Below are 24,458 nucleotides of genomic sequence, written 5' to 3' on the forward strand. Positions count from 1 at the left end.
CCCTTCTGACACCAATTACCCTGGTCTCTTTAGATTCTAAAAACGCTACAACTGCAAGATTTGAGAAGCACAATAAGTGCATCATCACAGTCTCGGGTACTGCCAATTTTTAATTAACAACAGCTGCTCAAACAGAGCATTAGAGAAGGTTGTCCTACGGTGTAGACTATTTATTTTTCACTTCCATTTTCAATCTTCAGGGTACACTGGGTCCCAGCTCTGATGAAAATCCTGTGAGTCCACCGTGGGATTGGAAACACGTCGGCATTTCCAATTCTTTGTACCACAAAGGGTAGTTGTGAAAGCCTTAAACCTCTGGAGAGAGTTTTAGAAATAATAGACCCGACAGAGTAGCACCTTTCCCATGTGGTAGCAGTCCTACAAAGTTAGTCTAAATTACAGGACTCATTGGTACTGCTTCATGTTATTAACAATCTGCTGGTGTAATTTTGTACAGTGTCTTATTCCTTTGTATGTTATCAATAATTGTATATTGTTTTGTCGCACATTGTTCTGTATTACGTATGCACTTACGTGTATTATGATTTGTTTGGTATATCAGATGTGCATCTAAGTCAGAAATGACCAAAAAGATTTTATGAAGATGTCTAATATTTGAATATGTGTGATTTGTTACACTTGAAGCGAAAGAACTGATGGTCTTTGCATTGATTCGCCAAAATAAATAGCGGTTCATAAATCGACAGCCAGGTTTTTCCATTTTTTCTTCATTAAATACTGAAAAACAGCCTAAGGTTATAGGAGTATGCAACTGCAACATGACTATGAATACAATAAGCTAGCTCACTATCCCAGGATGCCAACCTATGAAATGCATCTTACACTCGAAGATTGTTAACGTTGATCTATGTTATGTTAAAAAGATTTCTAAAGTGCGTGGCTGCCCCCAGAAAAGGGGCTTTCCAGCCCAGACCACAAGTGAGGCAAAGCAGAAGATGCAACCTAGACTGAAAACAGGCAGGTATTCAACTGTTTCCGGAAGCTTCAATGATTATGGATCTTTCTTGGCTTTGGCGCCACAGAGTTCCATAAGATCAGAGCCAGAACTCGAAAAGAACATCCTTCCATTCTGGCTCTTATAGGGCGAGGTATAAAGGCCGGCTTCAGATAAGCAGAGTGTAAAGCTCTGGTAGGCACATATAATTGCATCAAGGCAGCTAGATTGGATGCTCCTTGCTTGTGAAGGATTTTATGAAAGATGCATAGAGCTTTGAACTTCATACACTTTTTAACTGGCAACCAGCGACGGTTACTTTAACCTACAAAGCTACCATACCATGTTAAAGCTCGACTGTTCTGGTATGAAGGGTTAAATATCTCTGATGTTACCAACACAGGTACAGGAGGGCTGGATCAAGGTTAGATTGTCATGGTAAACACTGACTATGTAAAATAGTTAGATGTAAAACTATAAGTAAATTCTGTATGGGGATAGCCTTAAAATCAGGCTTAAAATTTGCCCTCCAGCACGAATGTTGAACAAACCCACAAGACATTGAAGGATCAAGTCTCCTCATGTTATAAAGGTAGCTCTCCCCAGTTCATACAGCCACTACAGACGTGGTGGGAATGAGGGGGGACCTGCAACAGAAGCATGGCTGCGGTAGTTGTCTCGGCCATTGGTCTTTTACTGCTGCTACAGGGCTCTCAAGTTGGCCCATATCAGGATTGAGCGGTTCACCCAAATATGGTTTTTATTAGCATTATGGTACTTTTACATTTGATTTCCCTATTGTAAATGTGCCAGTACAAGTGCATGTAAAATTTAACAAGGATTAGCAAAGCCAATAGGTCTCCACTATGTGAGATCTATTGGCTCTGTCAATTTTTTTTTAGATATGTTGTACAACTTTTGTGTATATGTATGTGTATATATATATATATATATATATATATATACATATATATATATATATATAATTAACTTTTGTATGGTGTGGTATGTAACTATAGTATGGTATGGTACGTATGGCCTGTCATTGCATAGTATGGTATGGTATGGTCTGTCATGGTATGGTTTGTCATTCTGAAGTACGGCATGGTATATTGTATTGTTTGTTATTTCGTCGTATAGTTTGGTATTGTAAGGTATGGTATGCCTGTCATTGAATAGTATAGTATGGTATGGCCTGTAAATGAAATGGTATGGTATGTCTGTCATTGCATGGTATACCATTGTATAGTATTGTACGATATGGCCTACCATACTATTCAATGGCTTGTAATTGTATAGTATTGCATGGAATGGCTTGTCACTGTATAGTATTGGACGGCATGTCATTGTACAGTATGGTTTGGCAAGATATGGCCTATCATTGTATACTACACTATGGCATAGAATTGCCTGTCATCGTATAGTATGGTAGGGTGCGACCTGTCATTGTATGTTATTGTATACTATGGTATAGAATAGTCTTTCATTGAATGGTAGGGTGCAGCCTGGTATGGCTTGTGTTGCATTTTATGGTATGGCCTCACAATCTATAGAATGGTATTGTATGGCAGGTCACTGCATAGTATGGTATGGCCTGTCATTGTATGGTATGATGTGGTGTGGCATGGCCTGTCATTGTATGGTATGGCATGTCGTTGTACAGTGGAATATGGTCTGTCATGATATATCATTGCATATGGTTTGGTATGGTATGGAATGGCTTGTCGTTGTATAGTATATGATCTCTCATTGCATAGTACAGTATGGCCTGTCATTATATAGTATGGCATGGACTGTTATTTTATAGTATGGTGTGGTCTGCCATTCTATAAGATAGGATGCTATGTGTGGTATAGTACGGTATGGGCTGTCATTGTATAGTATGGTATAGAATGGCCTGTTACTATATGGTATTGTATGGTCTGTAACTGAAAACTATGGTATGGCCTGTCATTCTACAGTATGGTATGGCCTGTCATTCTACAGTATGGTATGGCCTGTCATTTATAGTAAGGTATTGTATGGTATGGTATGGTCTGTCATACATGGTATTGCCTGCTATGGTATCGTAATGGCCCACTATGGAACACCTGTGATGGTATAGAATTCCATGCTATGGCCTGTCATTGTATGGTGTGGTAAGGTATGGACCATCAATATACAGAATAGTATGGTATGGGTTGTCATTGTATACTACTGTATGGGTGGTTACTCTAAGGTGTGGCATGGTATGGCATGGCATGTCATACATGGCATAAGACGACCTGTGATACATAGTATGGTATGGCCTATCATTGAATGGCATGGCCTGTCATTATATGGAATAGTTTGGATTGGTATGGTATAGTATTGTATGGGATATCATTGTATAGCATGGAATCATTCTGAAGTATGGCGTGGCCTGTAATTGTACAGTACGGTATGAGCTGTCATTGCTTGGCATTGAAGGGAATGGACTGGTATTGTACATTATGGTATCGTGTAGAGTGATATGGTATTTAATTATATGGTATGGTATGGTCTACCATGGTGCAGCCTGTAGTCCTAAGGCCTGGTATGGTACTTCATAGGATATAATAGCATGGTGTAGTAAGGCCTACCTTTGTTATGTATGGTGTGGTATTGTATGGTATAATCTGTAATTGTATAATACTGCATGCCCTGTCATTGTATAGTATGGTGTGGTATGACCAGTCATTGTACAGTATGGTATTTTAGGGCCTTTCATTGTATTATATGGCCTGTGATGGTATGGTTTGGTATATTATAGTATGTTATAGTCCGTCATTGTAAAGTGTGGTAACGTATGGTATGGCCTATGATTGTAGAGACTGGCATGATATTGCCTGTGTCTGTATAGTATGATATGGCCTGTCATTGGATAGTATGGTGTGTAATGTTATGGCTTGACATTGTATAGTATAGTATGGTCAGTCAATGGATACTGTGGTAGGAGCTGCCATTGTATTGTATGGTATGGTATGTCATTGTATGGTGTGGTACAGTCTGACATTGTAGAGTATGATAGGGCGTGTCATTGTACAGTAAGACATGGTACGGTATGGCCTGTAGTATGGTATTGTATGATATGGTATGGCCGGTCATTGAATGGTATGGGTTGGTTTGTCATGGTATGGTATAGGATTGTATGGTATGGTATAGCATTTCATTGTATGGTATTGTATGCTATGGCTTGTTATTCTATAAGATGATAGGCCTGTCATTGTACAGTATGGTAAGGCTTATTGTACTGTATGGCCTGTCATTATGGTGTTGTATGCTACAGTATGGCTTGTCATTGCACAGTATGGTAGGTCATTGTACACCATGGTATGGTATGTCACTGTATATATAGTATGATATGGTTTTTCATTGTATGGTATGGTGTTGTGTAGTATGGTATTGTATTGCTTGTCATTGTATAGTATGGTAATCTTTGTTACAATGTACATATTAAGATACGAAAGAAAGCTCAATAAGAGTGGGCAAAGAGGCAAAAAAAAAAAAAAAAATCTCCAATGGCATGTTTTCACACTAGAATGATTTATCCAATCTGTAATCATGGCAACCTAAACCAACTTAAAACACCAAGTTTTTTGCATAAACATTTTAATTGTTGCCAAGTCATCCTATAAATCATGACACATGCACCATGAAAGCACTTTGTAACAAACTAAAATTGTGATTACTTAATTGTGGTAGCACAAAGCCATTAATGTTATATTAAAATCATCGTTAAAAGCAATGCTAACAGCCTGCGGCCATTTGTTATGCTGCACCAAAGAGTTGAAAGGGAGAGGATGAAAAGTAAAAAGTAATGACAAAGGCGAACAGAAACTGTACATGGTCCATGCTCCAGGGACAGGAAAAACACACAAACTGAAAATTAATCCAAAGTGAAGTCAGCATGCGGTTACAGCAAATAAGACTGAGAATGAAGAGAATGAACGGTAAGCAATAGGCTGGCTCTAAGGCCCTTACGTAAACAAAATGTCTTGCAAGCAACAGGAAATGTGCTGTTTCATGAGACCTCAAAAAGAGTGGACTGAGCTTCTTAACAGACATGAGACAAATTGAAACCTCTGCTGCTCTGTACTTGCAGGAGAGGTGATGAAGGCTAGGTCATTTGAGCAAGCCATGTTTGGCTAATTCTTTCTCCCATTTCACATTCTGGCACCAATTTATTTCCTTAGACACATCCAGGATAAACGCTCTCTTTTTTGCTGTCTCCCATTAGCTGTTTCCTTATCTATTTGGTAGCGATGAAGAGAGAAAAAAGAGAAAGTAAGACAGAAGAATTAAGAGAGGTATAGAAAGATGGACAGAAAGGATGAGCAATAAAGAGATGGGGAGGGACAAAAGGTATGGAAATAGAGATGTGCAGAATAAAGGGAAAGGGTCTACAGAAAGACAGACCAGTTAAAGGGCACAGTGCTGTAGTGGAAGCATGGACTTTGAGAGAAGCGGAAAATAAGGGAAACTGAAGTGAATGTAGGAAAAAGCAGAGTACAGTGTTGGAATAGAATTTTTTTATGCTTTTGGTGTTGTACTAACTTGTCACTTTTCAGCCATGTTAGAGCACTTTGAGACAGGTTGCAGCATATAGGAACAAAACCATGATTTAGAATCGAAGAAAATCACTAGCAAACTATGCATCGTATGTCTGTGAGGTGTTAGTGCAGAATATGGGCAAGTGTGATTACTGGTGATATGCTCGGATTCTTGTCGGGTAGTCTGGAGAGTGAACATTGCGAGAAAGTGGCTCTATATATACTGGACCAAAGTAAGGTACAGTGTGTATAGAGTCCACACTCCCCAGAGGTATAACAGAGGTTAAAGCCAGGTGTGACCTTACTCTCTAAAGTGGTAGCTTGGTCGAGCAGTAAGGCAGTACCAGAGGACAGTGTAAAGCATTTGTTGAACACACTCAGTCAGCAAAAGGTTTCACACTCTCAAGGACTGAACTCCATGCCAATTATTTTATATCAAAAGATATAGTGGACTGGTGGGGCCAGTTGCTGGGTACAGCAACTGGTCTGGAGAAGCTCACAGAGGCGGCAGGCCTTTGAAGCTTCCCCCTGCCCATCCTGGGGGAGGAGACCTAGCACCTCGCCCATGATGTGCATTGTTGCAGGCCCAGGAGAGCGGGGGACTCTCCACCCAGCGGTCCAGCAACATGTCTGCTGCGTGGCAGCCTAGGCAGCCTCTCAGTCCAGGCGTGGATTGCAGGTTTAGCTTTTAGGGGGCATCTCTAAGATGCCCTCTCGTGTATTTTACATTAAATCTTGCACTGGCATCAGTGCGGGTTTAATGTGCTGAGAAGTTTGATACCAAACTTCTCAGTCTTCTGTGCAGCCACTATGGTGCTGAGTAGTTCGTAATGACGACCTCCCAGCACCATATACTCTTAATGGCAGCACTGCACTTACAGTGCCCAAGAATGGCCCTGGGTACTGTAGGGGCACAGGGCTCATGCACCTGTGCCCACACCACTGGCATAGGGCACCCAGCTAGAGGGGTGACTTAGGTATGCCAGGGCAGTGGGTTTGTGGGCATGGCACAAAGAGATGTGGGCCATGTTGACTCTCTGTTTAGTTCTGCACCTAGACACTCAGCCTGCAAAGGCAGTGTGTGTGTGTCAGGGTACAGGGCCCCTAAGGGTGGCACAATGTGTGCTGCAGCCCTTAGGGGTCTTCTCTGGTCACCATGCCCTGGGTACCTAGGGTACCATTTACTAGGGGCTGATAGGTGGCCAGAGATGTCAATTGGGTTTTAGTTTCAATACAGTTTTAGGGAAGGAACACAGGCCCTGGGTACCTGGTTGGCAGGAGCTCAGGACACACTCAGTCAAAGCACATCAGCAGTTCAGAAAAAAGTGGGGGCATACCAATGCAAGAAAGATGGCACTTTCTCACAAACATCAGCGCGGAGAATCGTCATTGTCAGTCAGAGCCGAAAAAAGTCCAACTGAGTCCAGCCAAAGCGGTCTGGTGTGTGCAGGTGTCTGTGAGTGCCTGGGGCGAGACGGGAGATTTACGACTCTAGCCAGCCAAGAAGGTCTGGCACAAGGACACTGGGCACTTTAATTATATTTCCTAGTTATATAATGTGTCTTATGCCCTTTTTGGATATGGGTATATTGTCACTGGCATAGGCATTCCGTACTCTTGAAGTAAAACACAATTTTACACTAAATATTGGGCAAATTGTTCATTTTTTTGTCCCCGTTGGTTTGTTGTGTTTTTGCTTGTTTTTTTGCCTGATCTTTTTATATTTTTCAATTCATTACGTGCTCTGAATACAAAGTTGCTAATTCATAATTGCATGTTAAGTTGTACGAGGTGAAACACTATGCTTTGGTAAAAAATATATTGGGGCCCATGGCACCCTGGAAGCCCCTCTGGACAAAACAATATTTTTTTTCTTTTTACTTTTCTGAAATTTGTAGCTTTGCTTTCATCTTTTCAAGATCAAAACTGGATAAGCTATTTAATCTTGACATTTTTTTTAAATCTCTACAACAATTCTGCTAGTAAGTGAAGTCTACATTTGGTTAAGTACAATCTTCTTTGGCGTACTTCTCATCTTAAAAACAAATGACGAGGTATTGTATTGCAGCATGGATGGAGGGAGAGAGAAGAGATCTGCTGGGATGGGCATTTTTACTATCATCCAATATCTAAGTCATTGTGAGATCAGTCAGTGTACTGATACTTGGGACCTGCATTAGTGGACCTGCATTAGTGGACTATATTAAAGATTTCTGGATTGTCCATAAGTGTGTGACATCTATTCAGTTATTCCATGGCTCTTCATTTAGTGGCCTGTTTATTCTCTATACAGTACTGGTGATGGACAACTTTCATAGCAGAAATGTCTTATTTAAATATAAGAAGTCTACGTTACAACTGACTGCTGCGATTATTGTTTTAGTATTATTCTGGTCCAGAAAGGAATATATAACTATATAAGGCATTGATCAATAGATAATTGTATAGAGGTACCAAAGAGATCCCTCATACTTTATTCAGCATTGCTCTGAAAGAGTTAAAGCTTCAGGCACATACGTCACCCTCTCGGCCAAAGTGATTGCAAATAGCAGCTGCGGTCCACGTGTGGGGGTAGGGGCAGTGTAAGATTGAGAGAAATGAATAACCAAGATGATTCACACATACACACGTTCGAGCAAAGAAAGAAGCAGGCGCGGGCATTACCAGGTCGGCCACAGCCGTGATGCACCCCATGGATGGTGGGAGACATGATGCAGGAAAGATTTAGACGGCCACCAAGGAACACCTGCCGAACAACAGAAGACAGGATTGCGAAGCCTCTCTCCCCGTGGAACGAAACCACGCCTCCACAACAAGAGCCAAACCCCGCCTCTTGCGGAAGACTGAAAGCCCTTTTCCAAAATCAGCCGCCCCATTCACCCGGTGCACTCGTGTGAGTGTTTGGAAAGAGCCAGCTGTGTGTAGACATAAACGAAGGACATCAGTTCCAAAATAGAATGAACTCAAAGGAACAGGATTTAAACTACATAACGTCACGTAACAACTAGCGCGCGCATATAATTCGTGAATTTTTTTAGTGGCATAATCCCGGAAGCGACACAACATTTTGGTTTTAAATAACCTATTTTTGTTAATGCTGTAAAGAGCGTTTTCGTGATTCGTTACAGCATAAAGTTTTAAAGGAGATAACTATTTAATGTTAATTGAGACAACGTTCAGAGTATGTCAATTTGAATGTGCTGGAAATGGGAGAAAAACGCATTTTCTTAGCTATGTGCGATTATATTTCTAATTGTACTTGCGAGTTACGTTTCTATATAATGTTGCACTGTTTAAAATCTCAGTTTCTAGTACTGTATATACAGCTTTCATGTGGACTTTCTTCAAACCAAGCTGGCACCTTGAATCAGGCTAATATAAACCAATTTAGATTCGTTCATGTTTTTGTTTGTGTTGTGACGAACAGACGCTGACGAAGTCACTTTCGAAAAGGTCCGAGTTATCAAAAATAAACTTTTTTTCAAACAAGAAGCAGGCTGTCATTGAAGGCGGTACATAACCATGAATAAAGTGAGTGACACTTGCTCGCCAGTGAAATGGAAAACGGACTGCGCGATTCATGTAGCGTATGAGCGCGACCACCTTTAAGTGGTGCATTCCGTCGCACATCTGAACGGTTAAAGTATGTAGTAAAGAATAAGTCAGTATAAAGGAAGGCAATGTGTGATGAAAGGTGATTATTTTTCTTTTCACTTTACATAGATCAATGCAGGAATAGTGTATGTTAAAAGTATCTATCACTTTGTATCTAATGATCAAAAGGTTATAATAAATATGCTAAATCTCTCATCATCTAAAATACCTTTATACGCTACTAGGAAGCCAAATATATTGTCGCTACGTGGACACGAAAACGCAGGCGGAAACAGAGCAGCAGATACCCGCCCCTGTGCGTACGTCACTGGGAGACGCAGAGGCAGGGCCAGGGAGGCAGACGAGCCCCCAGCTGTAGAGAGGGGCTGTGGAGCCCGAGGACATCATGCAGCCCCCTGCATACCCACCTCACAACGGGGACTTCACCTTCGTGTCATCAGCAGAGGCAGCAGGTGAGAAAAGCTCAGTACTTACTACCAGGGAACCATTTCCAACCAGGCAGTTGTGCGAGAAGCAGCGCCTCTGGCCTTTTGCCTGTTTTAAAGTTCTTCTTTGTACTATTTTGTATTATTTACATTTCTCGCGCAGTCTAGCTTATAACACTCATGTTAACCGATTTATGGACGTAACAGGAGGATTGCGGCCTGGACTTTCGTTTCCTAAACACACTACTGGTGTGGGGCTAGGTTCGTTAGAGTACGGCGGTGTCAGATCTGTCCTCGGGTGACTGTCAGTGATTGCAACGCAGGTAGTTGTAATTGCCTTCCTTGTGGAAACCAGTAAAGGCTTTCTGTCTGACATCAAAACCATAACAACTTTAATGTCACCTTTTACTCTATTCAATAATACATATACACAATGCAGTACGTCTGTACACCCCTACTTGCCTGCTAATCACGGGGTGTACAAGCGTTTGGAAATAACTGATGCGAATGGCACCTTTTCCAAGTCTCATAAGTAAACAAACAGGGGGTTGAGATCAGCGGTCGAATCTAAAGGGTATGATAACTGGAATGGTGAGTACGACGGCGGAGAGATGTGGCTAAAATAACAAAATGCACTGTATGTAAGTATATTCTAGGCATTTCATTTCCAGCTTGCAGGACTGCAGGTAACTATATAAAATGATTAAGACACAAGTAAAACTGTGGTTGTTCTGGTAGGAAAGCTTGGTTTAAATCTAATTGCACACAGTATAAAATAGCCTGTATACATATAAGAGAGGCTGCCACAAAATGAGCAGAAAGATTCTCTGTTAAGTGCGTTGAATATATATATTTTATAGTTGTGCAGAATTAGACTGTACCAAAAATGTTTACGTCTCGCCTTTGAATTCCGCTGTAGGCGTCTCACCAGACTATTGTTTTCCCAAAAAGTCATACATAATATGCAAACATAGAGCCCCTCTTTTAATGTGTGGATGTTAAGATCGTTGCATTCCACATTATCACAGGCTCTTGTTTTCCCCAAAAATCATAGATAAACTGCAAACATAGAGTCCCTCTTTTAATATATAGTCGTTGAGACTGTTGATGTTCCACGTCATCACAGTGAAGGCTGCCATCAAGTTTGTTATGTTGTGCGTGTATGTTGTAGGGTTTTTGTGAGTGGCCCTAATTCCATACTGTTGTCTTGGTGGCCTGGGAGCAGCGGGTAAGTGATGCTTGTGTCTTAGGAAATAAAAGCACCTTGTGGAAGTATAGAAGAAAAACCTTTTGGAAAGGGGGCATGTGTAGATCAGAATGACAATTCTTGATTATTTTTTTCTGGAGGTTATGTTTTCAGTTTACCGTGGATGGACTTGAATTTTATATTCCAATATTCTGCGGATCCTGGCAAAATTGGAAAAACAAGTGCACTTGCTTCCCTCCCCCCAGGATGGGCCAGGTCCGGGGGAGGAGGGGAGCCTTTTATATTAAGGAGGAAGGTGGCACACGTGCCTCCCCTCCACAGGCCCATTTCAGCCCTGGGGACCCCATACCCCCGGACCTGGCCTTAAAACATATGAGGATGAGGGCCCACATTCGGCCTCAGGGCTCTATTTCCAGTGGTTCAGCAGTGCATATGAAAGTGAGTGGGACTGAACGGCCCCCTCCCAGAGACATTAATGGCCGTTGGGACCCCTCTGTGTCCCAGGGTGCCTAACCCTGGGACATTGCGTGTTTGTTGTCGCTAGGCAGGAGCAATTTTAAAGCTCCTGCCAAGTGAGAGCAAACACCAAGTCCGCTCCCACCGGGCAGTAGCTTGTAAAATGCTCCCGCCTGCTGGGAGCAGACTTTTTGGGCAGTAGATGGAAAATAATGCTGACTCCCAGTTGAGGCAGGCAGCTGGCTGGGGCCGCCGGGGCATTGGGGCTTCCCCTGCAGCCTCTCACAGAAAGGAAGTGGGGCTCTGGGTGGGCTCCGGCACACCCACCCATTACCGGCTGGGCCCTGGGGATGGGGCTCACGGGGCCGAAAGAGGCCTTGGGAGGGGTGTTGTGCACCCTCTCCCTTCCATAAAGAGTTAGGCCCTGGGGGATGGGATCTGGGGGCCAAAATCAGCCCGGGGGGGGGGGGGGGTGTTGGTGTTTATGAGGGTCCCCCTCCTTATTGATAATGTGGCCGGGCCCTGGGAGAGAGGGTCCCCAGGGGCCGAGAACGGCCCAGGGAAGGTGGCCACGCAACCCCCTCTTCCCATTCATTAATGACTAGGCCCCGGGGCCAATATTGGCCCGGGAAGGGGAGGTGCGTGCCCCTCCCCTTTTCTCAATATGTAGCTGGTTCCCTGTGGGCTTCAGCGCATCCACCATTTACTGTCCGGGACCTAGGGAATGGGGTACCCAGGGCCAATATTGGCCCGGGAAAGGGGGTTATGTGCCCCATCTCCCCCTTTAGACAGTGCTTGGGCCCCAGGAGATGGGGTTTCCGGGACTGAAATCTCACAGGGAGGGGGGCTGCATGACCACTCCCCATTTACAATAAGGCTGGGCCCTGAGAAATGTGGTTCCCGGGGCCGAAATACGGCCCAGGGAGGGGGGCCATGTACCATCCTCCCTTTAAAAAAAATTAAGTGGTGGGCTCCAAGAGATGGGGTCAGCCCGGGGAGCGGGCTGCGTGACCCCCTCACTCGTTGGCTGCCTTTGGGGGATTGGCCAGAGGACTGGCTGCAGGAAGCTACCCCCCTCCATGCACGACTTTTGACTGTGCGCGGTGTGACGTTGGCTGCATGTGGAGAGTTGGCTGCATACAGCGGGTTGGGCGCAGGTACTCGGTGGCCAGGCACAGATCCTGGGTGGGCAACATCCTGCTGCGTTAAAAAAAAAACGTAAAAATTAACAGAAAAAGCCAAAGGTTACAGGGACATTATAGTTAGGAAATACTTTTTAAAAGCCTTAGAAATTCACTTAAGAACAGGTTACGGGGACGTTATAGTTAGGGTCAGGATTTACACACACAAAACCATAGAAATTCAGCATTTACAGTTATCTCAAGAAACTATCTTACGTGCCCTAGGGTAACTATAACTCATGCTCTCGCCATGCACTGCTTATTACTCCACATATTACATCACTGATGACATCTTTATGACATCATTGATAATATCAGTGCAACATGTGCTGTAAAATTATTGATGAGAAAACTTTGCATAGTGGGAGTGCGAGTTATAGTTACCTTAGGGCACGAGTTATACTTTCTTGAGATAAATATAACTGCTGAATTTCTCTGGTTTTGTGTGTGTAAATTCTGAACCTAACGATAACGTCCCTGCAACCTTTGTTTTTTGAGTGAATAAATATATATATATATATATATATCTCAATTCCGATTGGCTCGGCAGCCGCCGAGCTCCGCTATGCTTAAGCCGCTCGACGAAGGCGGTTCGTGTGTAGGCTGCGAACCTACAAATCAACTCCAATTTCTGACATCCTTATCTTTCAGAAACACACGAACAACTTCTTTGTGGAAAAATAGCCTTTATTTCAGTGTAAAGGCAACAAAAGTCGACGCGTTTCGGGAACTCTCCTCCCTTGCTCACGAGTAACAGTGTATCATTGCTGATAGGTTTTTAAATAAACATGTGACATTTTTTTGAACAAAAATAGAAAGCAGACTTGCACTGCCTAATCATAATGTGAATAGATCAAACGAAAACCAGAGAATTTCTAAATTAAATGATTCCACAGTACTTCATACATATTGTTGAACTATAAACAGTGATTCTTTCTATTTCTTTTAATTTTTAATTTTTAAATTTAAACTTAAATTTAAACATTCATGTTGTTTTGGCGTTTTTCATGGATTTTTTTATATATATATATATATATATATATATATATATATATATACCTTCTTTCAACCCAACTTTATCAAACAGCTAACCGCCGCGATTACATCAAGTTTGCAATTATATAAGATTTCACTCTTTCATTCAGATTCCTGATATTTCACATGTGAATCTCTACTAATATCCGTTTCACGGCTATCAACTTCAGGTGTCTCGCCCTAGTGGGCTAAATATCAAATGCAAACAAATTCTTTTCTTAAGTATATGCTGCCCCAGTGGGCCTGACGCCATAATACCCTATGGGTTTTACGTCTGTAGTCCATTTATAGTGTATCACCTTCTTCATTCATTCAAACTCATTCATAATGAAGGCTGCCATAATCTCATTATTCTCTTCTTCTCGTACCTTCCGTTAGGATCTATGAAAATATACAAAAAATACATAGCAACCCATAAGATTCGAATCAAAACACCATTCGTGATTAAAAACCTTTCGGTTACTTTGAGACAGTTAGAACTTCATAGTCATGGAATACCCTAAGTCACAGACACCTTCATGGTTCATAAACTGTGGTGACTTCCCAGGCAACAGAACAGATTATCCTAACACATTTTCAACAAATTAACATTTCCCCAAAAAATTACAGACTGCCTTACAGAATGCTTCCACAGAGTTACTGACATTAATCTTTCTCCTGTATTCAGCCTCCTATCCTAGATGAGTTTCTAACTCCTCATCACAGTTGTGACCTATCGGGGCCACCGTCTGATATTTAATAATGAATCTTGACTCTAGCCTCCGTAGTCGTTGTACTCTGTTCCTTCCTCTCTCATCATGCTTCACCATATCAAGTACACAAAATCTCAAAAGGTTTGTGTTTGGTTATGTTCTGTCTGAAAATGTCTGGCAATCGGATATGCTTTATCGCCTTTCTTTATTGCCCTCAGATGTTCTAAAATTCTGATCTTAGCCTTGTGTATAGTCCTGCCTATATAGGCCTTCTCACAGGGGCAGAACAGAGCATATACCGCAAACTCGGTGTTGCACGATGTATGTTCCTGTATTTTGAAGGGTTCAGTGTTTGGTGACAGTCAGACTTCCTTGCAATTTTTGCTATTCCTACACGCTTTACAGTTTCTGCAGGGATAAAAACCTTGTATTCCCATTAGTTTTTCTTTCGCTGGTTCCACTGCACTACATAGCTCATCTTTCAAAGACTTTGATTTTTTTTAAGTTATTTAGGGATATGTTTCAACATATTCCGCAATCTCTGGGTCTGTTTTTTGAACTGGCCAAAATGTCCTCAAGCTACGTTTTACCATGAAGGCTTGACTGCTATAGGTGGTAATGAATCTTGTCTTAGTGTTCTCCATGTCACCCTCATTTCTGCCCTTCTCTGCTAGTAGTGAGTCTCTGCTCCTTTCCAAGACTATCGATTTAGCTCTCTCTATAATTTTCTGTGTATAGCCTCTCGCTACAAACCTCTCTGTCATAGTTTTTTCTTCTTCCTCAAAACTCAGGGCAGTGCTGCAATTTCGTTTGGCCCTGAGAAGCTCACCCACTGGGATACTCTGTATTAGTGAGCTTTGATGGCAACTGCGTGCGTGTAACAAGCTGTTACCTGCGGTGGCTTTCCTAAAAAGAATACTTTCTAGTTGGTTGTTCTCTACTCTCAACAGTAGGTCCAGGAAATCCAAACTGTCTCGAGCCCATTGGCTAGTAAATTTTAGATTATAGTCATTGATGTTCAAATAGTCTACAAAACTCTGTGCCTCCACTTCTGTACCTGACCATACCACAAAAATGTCGTCAATGTACCTAACCCATTTTTATTGCTTTCTCTTTGTACATCGCTGATCTGTAAACTACTTCCTCCTCCCAGTACCCCATGAAGAGACCCGCAAAGCACGTCGCAAAGCAAGTCCTCATGGAAGTACCGAGGATTTGTCGATAGATCTTACAATCGAAGAGGAAGTAGTTTTGGGTTGGACAGATTTCCATGATTTTCAGTAACATTTGTGTGTGATTAAGATATGAGATTGATCTCTTAGATAGGAAATGCTTACATGCTGCTAGGCCTAGTTTATGAGGAATGCATGTATATAGGCCTATCACATCCAAGGAGAGAAGGGTGTAATTCTCCTCCCATTTTAGTGTTTTTAGGAATCTTAGAAAGGCTCCAGAATCTTTTAATAGGATGGAAAATTCTGCACCAAGCTTTGCAGAAAGAAGTCTACATATCTTGATGCATTCTCAAGACAGCTCCCTATCAAAGAGACAATCGGTCTCCCTGGCGGATTATTTCGGTCTTTATGAATCTTCGGTAGAAGATATAAGGCCGGAATCTTGGGGGACTTACACTCTAAGAATTTAAATTCTTCCAGTTCGATAAGTCCTTTTTCTTTCCACTCCAGAAGCAGTGTATGGAATGTCTTCAATGAAGCCTCATATTCCATCCGATTGCTTCTGCAGTATCTAGTATCATCTGACAACTGTCTTAGTCCTTCTTGTATGTAGTTTGTTTTTGATTGAACAACCACATTACCTCCTTTATCGTATTTTTTTATTACTATTGTGTTGTCATTTCTTAGATTCGACAGCGCTTTTCTCTGCTGGATGCTTATATTATTCCAGCCCTTATATTTCCTGTTATTTGTGGTAACTCCTTACTCATCCCTCTCTCAAACACATCAATAACGTCACTTTTTATTTGTGGGAGGAAGGTCGATTTAGGCTTAAACCCAGTGTTCGCGCTTAAATTCAATGGTATATTCTCTGTTTCAAATCTTTCATAGGGGTGTCCTCTACCTCTTCGGCTAAAACCTTTAGTGAATGTTCCAATTCTGCCTCAGTGAGAAGGGTCCGTATGGGCCCACTATGTGTTTACTTGTGGTTTGTTTTAGTTGTATGGTGCTCCGAGGTATCACTCTCCGATGAAAAGTGTACAAAGTAACTCTAAAGGTTGCACCCCCCTAGATGTGGGGTGTGTCCCCCGGGCTCCAATGGGTCCTTCTATTAAGAAGGTTACTGCAAGGTCATCAATAATATAAACGATAGTTTTTTCTGTTGAGACTTATAGTGTTTATTCCATCTTGTTATCTTCACAAAGATGTAAAGTTCATAGTTTTTCACTGTGGTTCATGATTAGACATTTAAACATTCCCAATGCATTTCGGCAATGAACATGCCTTCTTCCAGGGGATCTTTCTATAACAAAGCAAATATGCAACATTTAATGTAGTTCTTAAAAATATTTTTTCTTTGCAGACATAATTCAAACATAATCCATGGTGAACGGTAAAAAATGGTGAGTTATGTTTAACTCGTGACGGTACACTTGAATCGATGTGTGTATGTTAATAACACGGTCGTTGTGAAACAGAAAACATTACTAACACCGGTTTATAAACAGCGGTTGGTTGGGCTCGGTGAAAGGAAATATGTACAATTCTGCCTCAGACATGCTTATACTGCTTGGCTTCTCTCTAGGTGTTACAGTTTTATCTGTTACCTTAGTTGCAAACCATTTTCTAATTCGCAAATTCCTAGTGAAAAAAAATAAGTCCATACAACTTTGAGTGAAATTAAAAGCCTTAGAGGGACAAAAACTTAACCCCATAGACAAAAGTTCTACCTCAGAGGTGGTGAGTTTCCTGTTTGAGAGGTTGATGGCGGTTTGTTTCTCCATTATTTCGCCTTCAGTTGGCCCCTCGTTCTTCCCACGGGGCTTCCTAGTTCTCCCATACCTGAGGTATTCTTGCTTCTGCCTCCTCTGTTTCCTCTTCCTCGATTTTGAAACGATTGTTTGTTGCTGGTTTGTCTCCCTTTCATAACCATATCGAATTCTGTTAAAACGCTGGTTTTTACCCCAGCAAATCCTTGTATGCTGGAAGTTTCACTTCCACTCATTATGCTGCCTTCCGTAGATGTTTCGATGTTTGTATGTGTGTCCATTTCCTCTGTTTGTCTTGATGTGGTTACGTTGCCTGCACTCGCTGTTTGCATTGTTCCTCTCATCTTGTCGTATTTTTTTGCAAATTTTATTATTTGACCTTTCTGATAGTCCACCAAATCCCTTTGGAATTTCCTTTTTGTTTTTTCACTTTTATGACTTTCTCTATTTTATTTAGACTAATTTCCATTCTTTCCATTTCTTTCTTGAATTCCTCTCACTGCACAAACTTTTCAATTCGTCGCTGTATTCCTCGATTTCTTTATTTAGCCTCTCGACGTCTTTTGAGGCAAATTGCACCAACATCTTCAACATGTTGGTGGAACATTGGTGATTGTTTTCAGCCCAATTTGTAATCAATTCCGAATCTGGGTTGTGAAAAGTTGGCATGATAAATATTCTTAAATCCCTCGGGACTCTTGACACATCAATATATTTCTGTAGTGTAGTGGCTTCCCACCACTTATTCTGTTCGCTCTTTAAAGCCCTCCAAAGTTTGTTCCTTAAAAGTCTCTTAGTTGACTTTCCCATTGTATCCCCTAGGAATTCCTTAGATTAAAACGTAACCGCACCAGGGAATCAGACTTTGAAACAGCAGCCATGGACAGTGTGGATAGATTTATTAAAAGAGGGTATAACAGTGAATTTTTACAAGAAACCCTCAAAAGGGTTAGAAAAATATCCAGAAAAACCTTGATCAACAGTGAGAAAAAGAAAAATGAATCTAATGACACAAAAAGTAGTTTTCGGATGATTACTACTTTTTCGAATAATGCCAATGACTTAAGACAGATCATGAGACGGAATTGGCATATTCTTATACCTGATAATATCATTGGTCCTGATATCCCTACTTTAATTACTTTCAGAAGAGCAAGATCATTAGGGACAATCTGGTACGAAGCCATTTACATGCAGATAGTAAGAAGTCGGAGACCCTAGGGGAGCTTAGGGGATTTTACCCCTGCGGTAAATGTAAAGCTTGTGTTCATAGCAAACGTACACTGTCCTATATGTTAACTGGCCTATCCAAACCGAAGAAAATAACAAAGTTTCTCACTTGCCATACCAGTTATGTGTTATATTGCCTTCAATACCCATGTGGCTTGCGCTACATAGGCAGTACCATCCATTCTGTAAAAATAAGAATCTTGGAACATATGAGGGCTATAGCGAAGGGGGATGCAAATTACCCGGTGGCTATGCATTTTGTTGAGAAACTTAATAGCAATAGGGAGCTATTGCGCTTTTATGGTTTGGATCACGCTCCACAGAACATAAGTGGAAGAGACAGAGTCAGGAAACTTCGTAGACTGGAGTCTCGATATATAATAGACCTGGGAACAAAGACCCCTAATGGATTAAATATGAGTGAGGACATTTTTATTTATTTATTTATTTATTTAGGAGATTTATAAAGCGCATGGTTACGCGCACCGGCGTGTCCCCGCGCTGAGAGTATACAGATGAGAAGAGAAGACAAGAGTTTACATCAATGCTTGACGGAAGAGATGGGTCTTAAGGGCTCTACGGAATTTGGTCTCAGAGGGTTCAAGCCGTAGTTCGGAGGGTAGCATATTCCAATTCTTGGCTGCAAGAAGCCGGAATGATCTGCCCCCCCATTCGAGCTTTGTGTATTTTGGGGACAACAGCCAGACCCGTGCCAGAGGATCTGAGCATCCGCTCTGGTCTGTAAGGGGTGATAAGGCTGTTCAGAGGACTGGGTGCCCTACCTCCAAAGATGCGATGGCACGTGCATAGAGCTTTGAAAGTAATCCTTTCACGGATTGGAAGCCAGTGAAGGGACCTTAGCGCAGCTTTGGAGGGTGCTCTCCTGGGAAGCCTCAGCACCAGGCGGGCTGTGGCATTTTGCAGTACCTGGAGACGATTGAGATTTTTGGCTGTGATACCCAGGTAAAGTAGGTTGGCATAATCAAGTCTCGATGTGACCAAGGCATGCACAAGCGTTTGTCTGGCATCCACTGGAAGCATATCAAGCACTTTGCGTAGGCTTTTAAGTATCCAGAAACAGATTCCAACCACTCTGTTTACTTGAGGAGTAAAAGACAGGTCAGAATCAAATAGAACCCCCAGGTTTTTAGCCTGTTGACCTGGTACGGGATTAGGTCCGAGGCAGTCCGGCCACCATGCCGAGGTCCACACAGAAGGGCCCCCCCCCATCACAAGCACTTCCGTTTTGGAGCCGTTCAACTTCAGGCAGTTGTTAGACATCCAGGAGGCAAGCTCCTGCATGCAAGCACTGAAGTTGAGTGCCGCAATTTCGGGTGCCCGTGATAGAGAGATGACCAGTTGTGTGTCGTCGGCGTAAGATACCAGTTGGATGCCGTATCTTTCAACAATGGTGGCTACAGGGGAGGCGTAAAGGTTAAACAGGGTGGGGCTGAGGGCTGAGCCCTGAGGGACCCCTTGATCGAGATTGAACACCCGAGAGTAGTGTTCTCCCTGTTTAACCTGAAAACCCCTCTCAGTCAGAAAGGACTGCATCCAACTGAGTGCCATCCCCTTCACTCCACCACTGTTGAGACACTGTAGCAAGGTGGAATGTGCTACAGTGTCGAATGCGGCACTTAGGTCGAGTAGGACAAGAGCCATAGTATGCCCCTCATCTACCCCTTGCCTAATGGTTTCGGTGGCTAGGAGCATCGCAGACTCCGTAGAGTGTCGTGCCCGAAAACCAAATTGGGTGGGATGAAGAAGGTTGGCTTCCTCCACAAAAGTCATAAGTTGGCGATTGGCCACCTTTTCTGCCACCTTGGCCAAGTATGGAAGAAGGGAGATGGGCCGGAGATTGTCTAACCGCTCCCAGCTTAGATTAGGTTTTTTTTGGAGTGGGAGCACAATCGCTTGTTTCCATTTTTTGGGTACTGTGCCAGTTGAAAAAGAAAGATCCAGAACATCTCTGATGTAGGGCTCAAGAATTTCTAAACTTCCTCCCAGAAGTTTAGGAGAGGCCGGATCACGGGGGGAGCCTGACTTGATCGAGCGACAGATCTGCTGAAGCTCATTAGATGGAGGAGTGACAAAGTTGCTAAGACTGTTAGCGCCCTTAACTAGAGATGGATTTTCACAGAACTCCATTGCCTTCTCCTTTCCCCCTATGAAGGCAGAATAGATCGTGGCCACTTTATCCGAAAAATAGGTGGCAATTCGGTTACAGGATTCCTCCGAAACCAAGGAGGGATCAACAGAGGAGCTACAGAGGGAAATTTCTTTATAAATTTTAAATAATTCCTTAGTGGAGTTGCGAGCATCTCCAATCCTGTCTGAAAAATAGTTGGTTTTGGCCCGCCTGATCAGATTATGATATTCCCTGCGTTTGCTAATATAACTCAGTTTGGCTTGATCAAGATAAGCTCTCCTCCATTGCCTTTCTAATTGCTTGCATTCAGTTTTCAATAGGCGAAGTTCCGCAGTAAACCAGGGGGCGGATTTGTGAGGTCTACTCCAGGGTTTCTTATGGCAGAGGGGGGCTATGCTGTCCAAGGCATTAATAATGCGCTCATCCAGTCTATCGGATGCTATAACAGCATCCTTCCCCCCAGGTCTGCCACCACTAGTGAGGGCGGAATCAAACCCTGCCTTAGAGAACGCCGTCCATTTGCGGCTCAAGTACTTCAAGTTGGAGAACTTTTGGGCATTACCGGCAGGAATTGTTATTGTAAAAGGAACTAAAAAGTGGTCAGACCAGGGGACCGGGACTGGGGACTGGACTTCTACCCCTGCCCAGTTGGAAAAAATAGGATCCAACAAATGACCCTTAAGATGGGTAGGGTTTTTAGATCCAATGGAGAGTTGAAGACAGACAGAAGAGATGACAGTTCATTTGGGAGACTAGGGGCCCAGTGTCTGTTTTTGAGCTGGAATTTTGATTACTGATATCAATTAAAAGTATGCGATTGTGGGTTTTACTGATTAAATTGGATCTATTGGGGAGTACTTGCCGATACACGGATCAATCACCTAAGAATAGCGAATGTTAATTGATTGAGCCGATGCACGGTTTGATTTCAAGACGAAGTAATCCTTTGTCTTTATGACTTAAATAGTGAAAAACCAGTCCAAAGTTGTTTAAAGCTGTTTTGGTTTTTGGTTTAATATGCAATCTCTCCTGTGATATTATAAAAAAAACAAGGAGAATTGCATAAGGATGCTATTTGTAAGGATTGTGGCAAATCGATAAAGTTGGAATTGTATGGTTCAAAGATGTCCGCCACAGAAGGATTTTGTTAGTCCTCTTTTGAGTATCATGAGAATTTTAATCATGCGACCCTTACAACGTAACCATTAATAATGTCTGCTTTCACTGGCGCGTAATTTGAGAAATACAAGACTAAGGCATCGCCGAAATGCGTCTGACATGAAATAAAACCCAGAATTGCAGTTTACCCCGTGAGTGCTTTTTTAGGTCTCGGCCTAGCGTACACTGCTCAGCAGTGTCGAACCAGCCGAGATTTAATGTTTTCCTAGAGTGGGGCTTGAACCCGCCCCTCTTCTCCATTGGCTGGCTTCCTAAACGGAGGCCAGCCATTGGAGGAGAGGGGCGTCACTCCGTTCAAGCCCCGTCTTTTGGGGATTCGGGGGGGTGTTTTTAACTTTCTTTCTCTCCTCTTCCCATTGGCTGGAATTTTACCTTCCAGCCAATGGGAAGAGGAGAGAACGAAAAACACGCCCCTGAATCCCAAAATGACCGTGCTTTTCTCAGAGGCATTTCCGCATGGCCTCGGAGAAAGATGGTTGGTGTCGTGGCGTGGTCCGCTCCGCATGACAGAGGCTTGTGTTTAGCTGCGTTAAAACAGACGCTGCTGGGGTTTCCTAGGTGTTTTTTTCAAGCCCAAGTATTTTCTTTTATGTTGTTCATCATATTCCTTTTTCCTCTCTAACTCTGTCTTTGGGCGTTCCTCCCTGCACATTAATGAGTCTCTTCAATGTGTTCGACTTGCTTGCTTGTAACATACAGCGCTCCGCAGTCCAAATATAGTGCCTGTGTGCTGCACGCTGCTCGGAAGCAGCCCCCTATCCTGCCGCCAGTGCTCTGCTACCGTGGAGTAGCCGTCTGCGCGGGTCTTAAGCACGGAAGGCCAGAAGTGGCCGCAGGTACATAGAAGCATACAAGGGCAGATATGCACGGGCGCCGTGGGAGTGGGGTATGTCCATTCGGTCCGGTGAAGGTACCCAGTGCCGGAGTGTCCGGGGCCCTCCCGGCGGTAAGGACAGACTGCACTCGGCGGCAGGTCGTTAAACTGTAAGCCCCGCCGAACCGGCGCTGTTAGCGCTAACCTTCGGCGTGCTTCGTGTGCTCGGTCCTTGTGGTGTGCATGCCCGAGTGTGCTGTGCAGTGTGCATGCACGCACTCCCGCCCGCAGTGAAGGCCATCGGCAGGTAGAGCTTTGAATTCGTGCACACATGGACTCGGGAGGTCTTTGTAGCCCGTCCCGCTCTCGCCTCCCCCCTTCCCTCTGCCCGCAGCCCTCCTCCATCCCGCTCTCTCTTTCCCTCTGCCCGCAGCCCTCCTCCGTCCCACTCTCGCCTCCCCCTTATATTGTTTCAATGTTTGAGATGTTGAGAAATTTTAACGTGTCTTGTCCCAAGTTTGCCTCATTTCTTATTACTAGATTATACAACTCTTAACTCTTAGTGGTCTGCACACTAACCATCTATGTATATTGCTTGTGAGCCCTGCAGCAACTGCATGTCAGCTAACCTAGTGCACTCTAACCCTGCACTGTCTTCTATCCTGTAGGCAAGATTGAACTCTGCTGACCTTTCTTCACTACCAACACTGCACTGCTTTCAGCCACGAGGACAGAATTGCAATCTGCCCGCACTGTTAACTATAGCGCTGCATTCTTTCTGCGGCCCATCTATAAAGGCCCCCAAGTGCTCTGCCAACCTGGGTGCTGCCAATGCAGAATGCGCACTGTTGGCTGTAACACTGTCTGCCGACCCTTCACACAAGCAGGACTTTCAGCTCTGCATTCCTGCTGTCAGTAAATAGTGTCAGGAGCACATATATATACAGTTTACACACCAAAATGGCAACTCCCCTCAACATATTTTTTATTATCTAATATGCCATAGAAAATATGCAATAATAAACCAATGGCTCTGCACCCACATTTTAAAGGTGAGACCTATTGACTTTGCCCGTGTTTGTTTTAATGAGACTGTACTTTGCTGAGATTTTGCAAAAAAAATTTGAACAAGCATAGCGTGTATTTTTTCATTTTCATTGTAGCCGTGTTATCAGCCACTAAATGCAGTAATTGGGATATTGAAGTTGAGGAGAGAGCAAGTAGAAACTATTGTGACATTTGTTACTAAAAGTGGACTGAGGTGCCAGCATTATACACACATGATGGAACAGAGGCCTGGAAGTTTATAATGGTAGAGAAAGCTGCATTTTGTATTTCGTTTTGTATTGTGAACTAATGTTCATTTATAGAGCTGATCTATCAGACTTGTATAAGCATGATGATTGTTGGTTTGTCCACTGGAGAATACACATGGCCTCTTTGAACTTCAAACAAAAGTAGAAGATCAGTCGTCTACAAGGGTTGTATTGTCAGTCCGCAGCCCGTGTGTGCTGTTGCCTCTGCTCCTCCTGCGCCTTTAAGGGGCTGATCCTCTGTGTGTGTGTGTCTCTGTGTGTGTGTGTGTCTCTGTGTGTGTGTGTGGCTCTGTGTGTGTGTGGCTCTGTGTGTGTGTGTGTGTGTGGCTCTGTGTGTGTGTGTGTGGCTCTGTGTGTGTGTGTGTGTGTGGCTCTGTGTGTGTGTGTGGCTCTGTGTGTGTGTGTGGCTCTGTGTGTGTGTGGCTCTGTGTGTGTGTGGCTCTGTGTGTGTGTGTGGCTCTGTGTGTGTGTGGCTCTGTGTGTGTGTGGCTCTGTGTGTGTGTGGCTCTGTGTGTGTGTGGCTCTGTGTGTGTGGGGCTCTGTGTGTGTGGGGCTCTGTGTGTGTGGGGCTCTGTGTGTGTGGGTCACTGTGTGTGTGTGTGGGGGGGGCTCTGTGTGTGTGTAGGGCTCTGTGTGTGTGTGGGGCTCTATGTTTGCGTGTGTGGGGGGCTCTGTGTGTGTGTGGGGGGTCTGTGTGTGTGGGGCTCTGT

General features: G+C 43.3%; 2 protein-coding genes across 2 annotated transcripts in view; one reads left to right on the plus strand and one right to left on the minus strand.

Moving 5' to 3' along the window:
* MTR (5-methyltetrahydrofolate-homocysteine methyltransferase) overlaps nucleotides 1-8,419 on the minus strand; it is a 454,402-nt gene extending 445,983 nt beyond the window's left edge. The window contains exon 1 of the mRNA XM_078648574.1: nucleotides 8,170-8,419. Coding sequence (XP_078504700.1) covers nucleotides 8,170-8,215 — 46 coding nt within the window. The 5' untranslated portion in view covers nucleotides 8,216-8,419. The remainder of the gene's footprint in view (nucleotides 1-8,169) is intronic.
* A 979-nt stretch (nucleotides 8,420-9,398) lies between these two features.
* Nucleotides 9,399-24,458, plus strand: part of YIPF4 (Yip1 domain family member 4) — a 216,640-nt gene continuing 201,580 nt past the window's right edge. The window contains exon 1 of the mRNA XM_078648575.1: nucleotides 9,399-9,572. Within this exon, the coding sequence (XP_078504701.1) occupies nucleotides 9,506-9,572 (67 nt within the window). The 5' untranslated portion in view covers nucleotides 9,399-9,505. The remainder of the gene's footprint in view (nucleotides 9,573-24,458) is intronic.

This window comes from Lissotriton helveticus, chromosome 6, assembly GCF_964261635.1.
Source record: "Lissotriton helveticus chromosome 6, aLisHel1.1, whole genome shotgun sequence".
Lineage (NCBI taxonomy): Eukaryota > Metazoa > Chordata > Amphibia > Caudata > Salamandridae > Lissotriton > Lissotriton helveticus.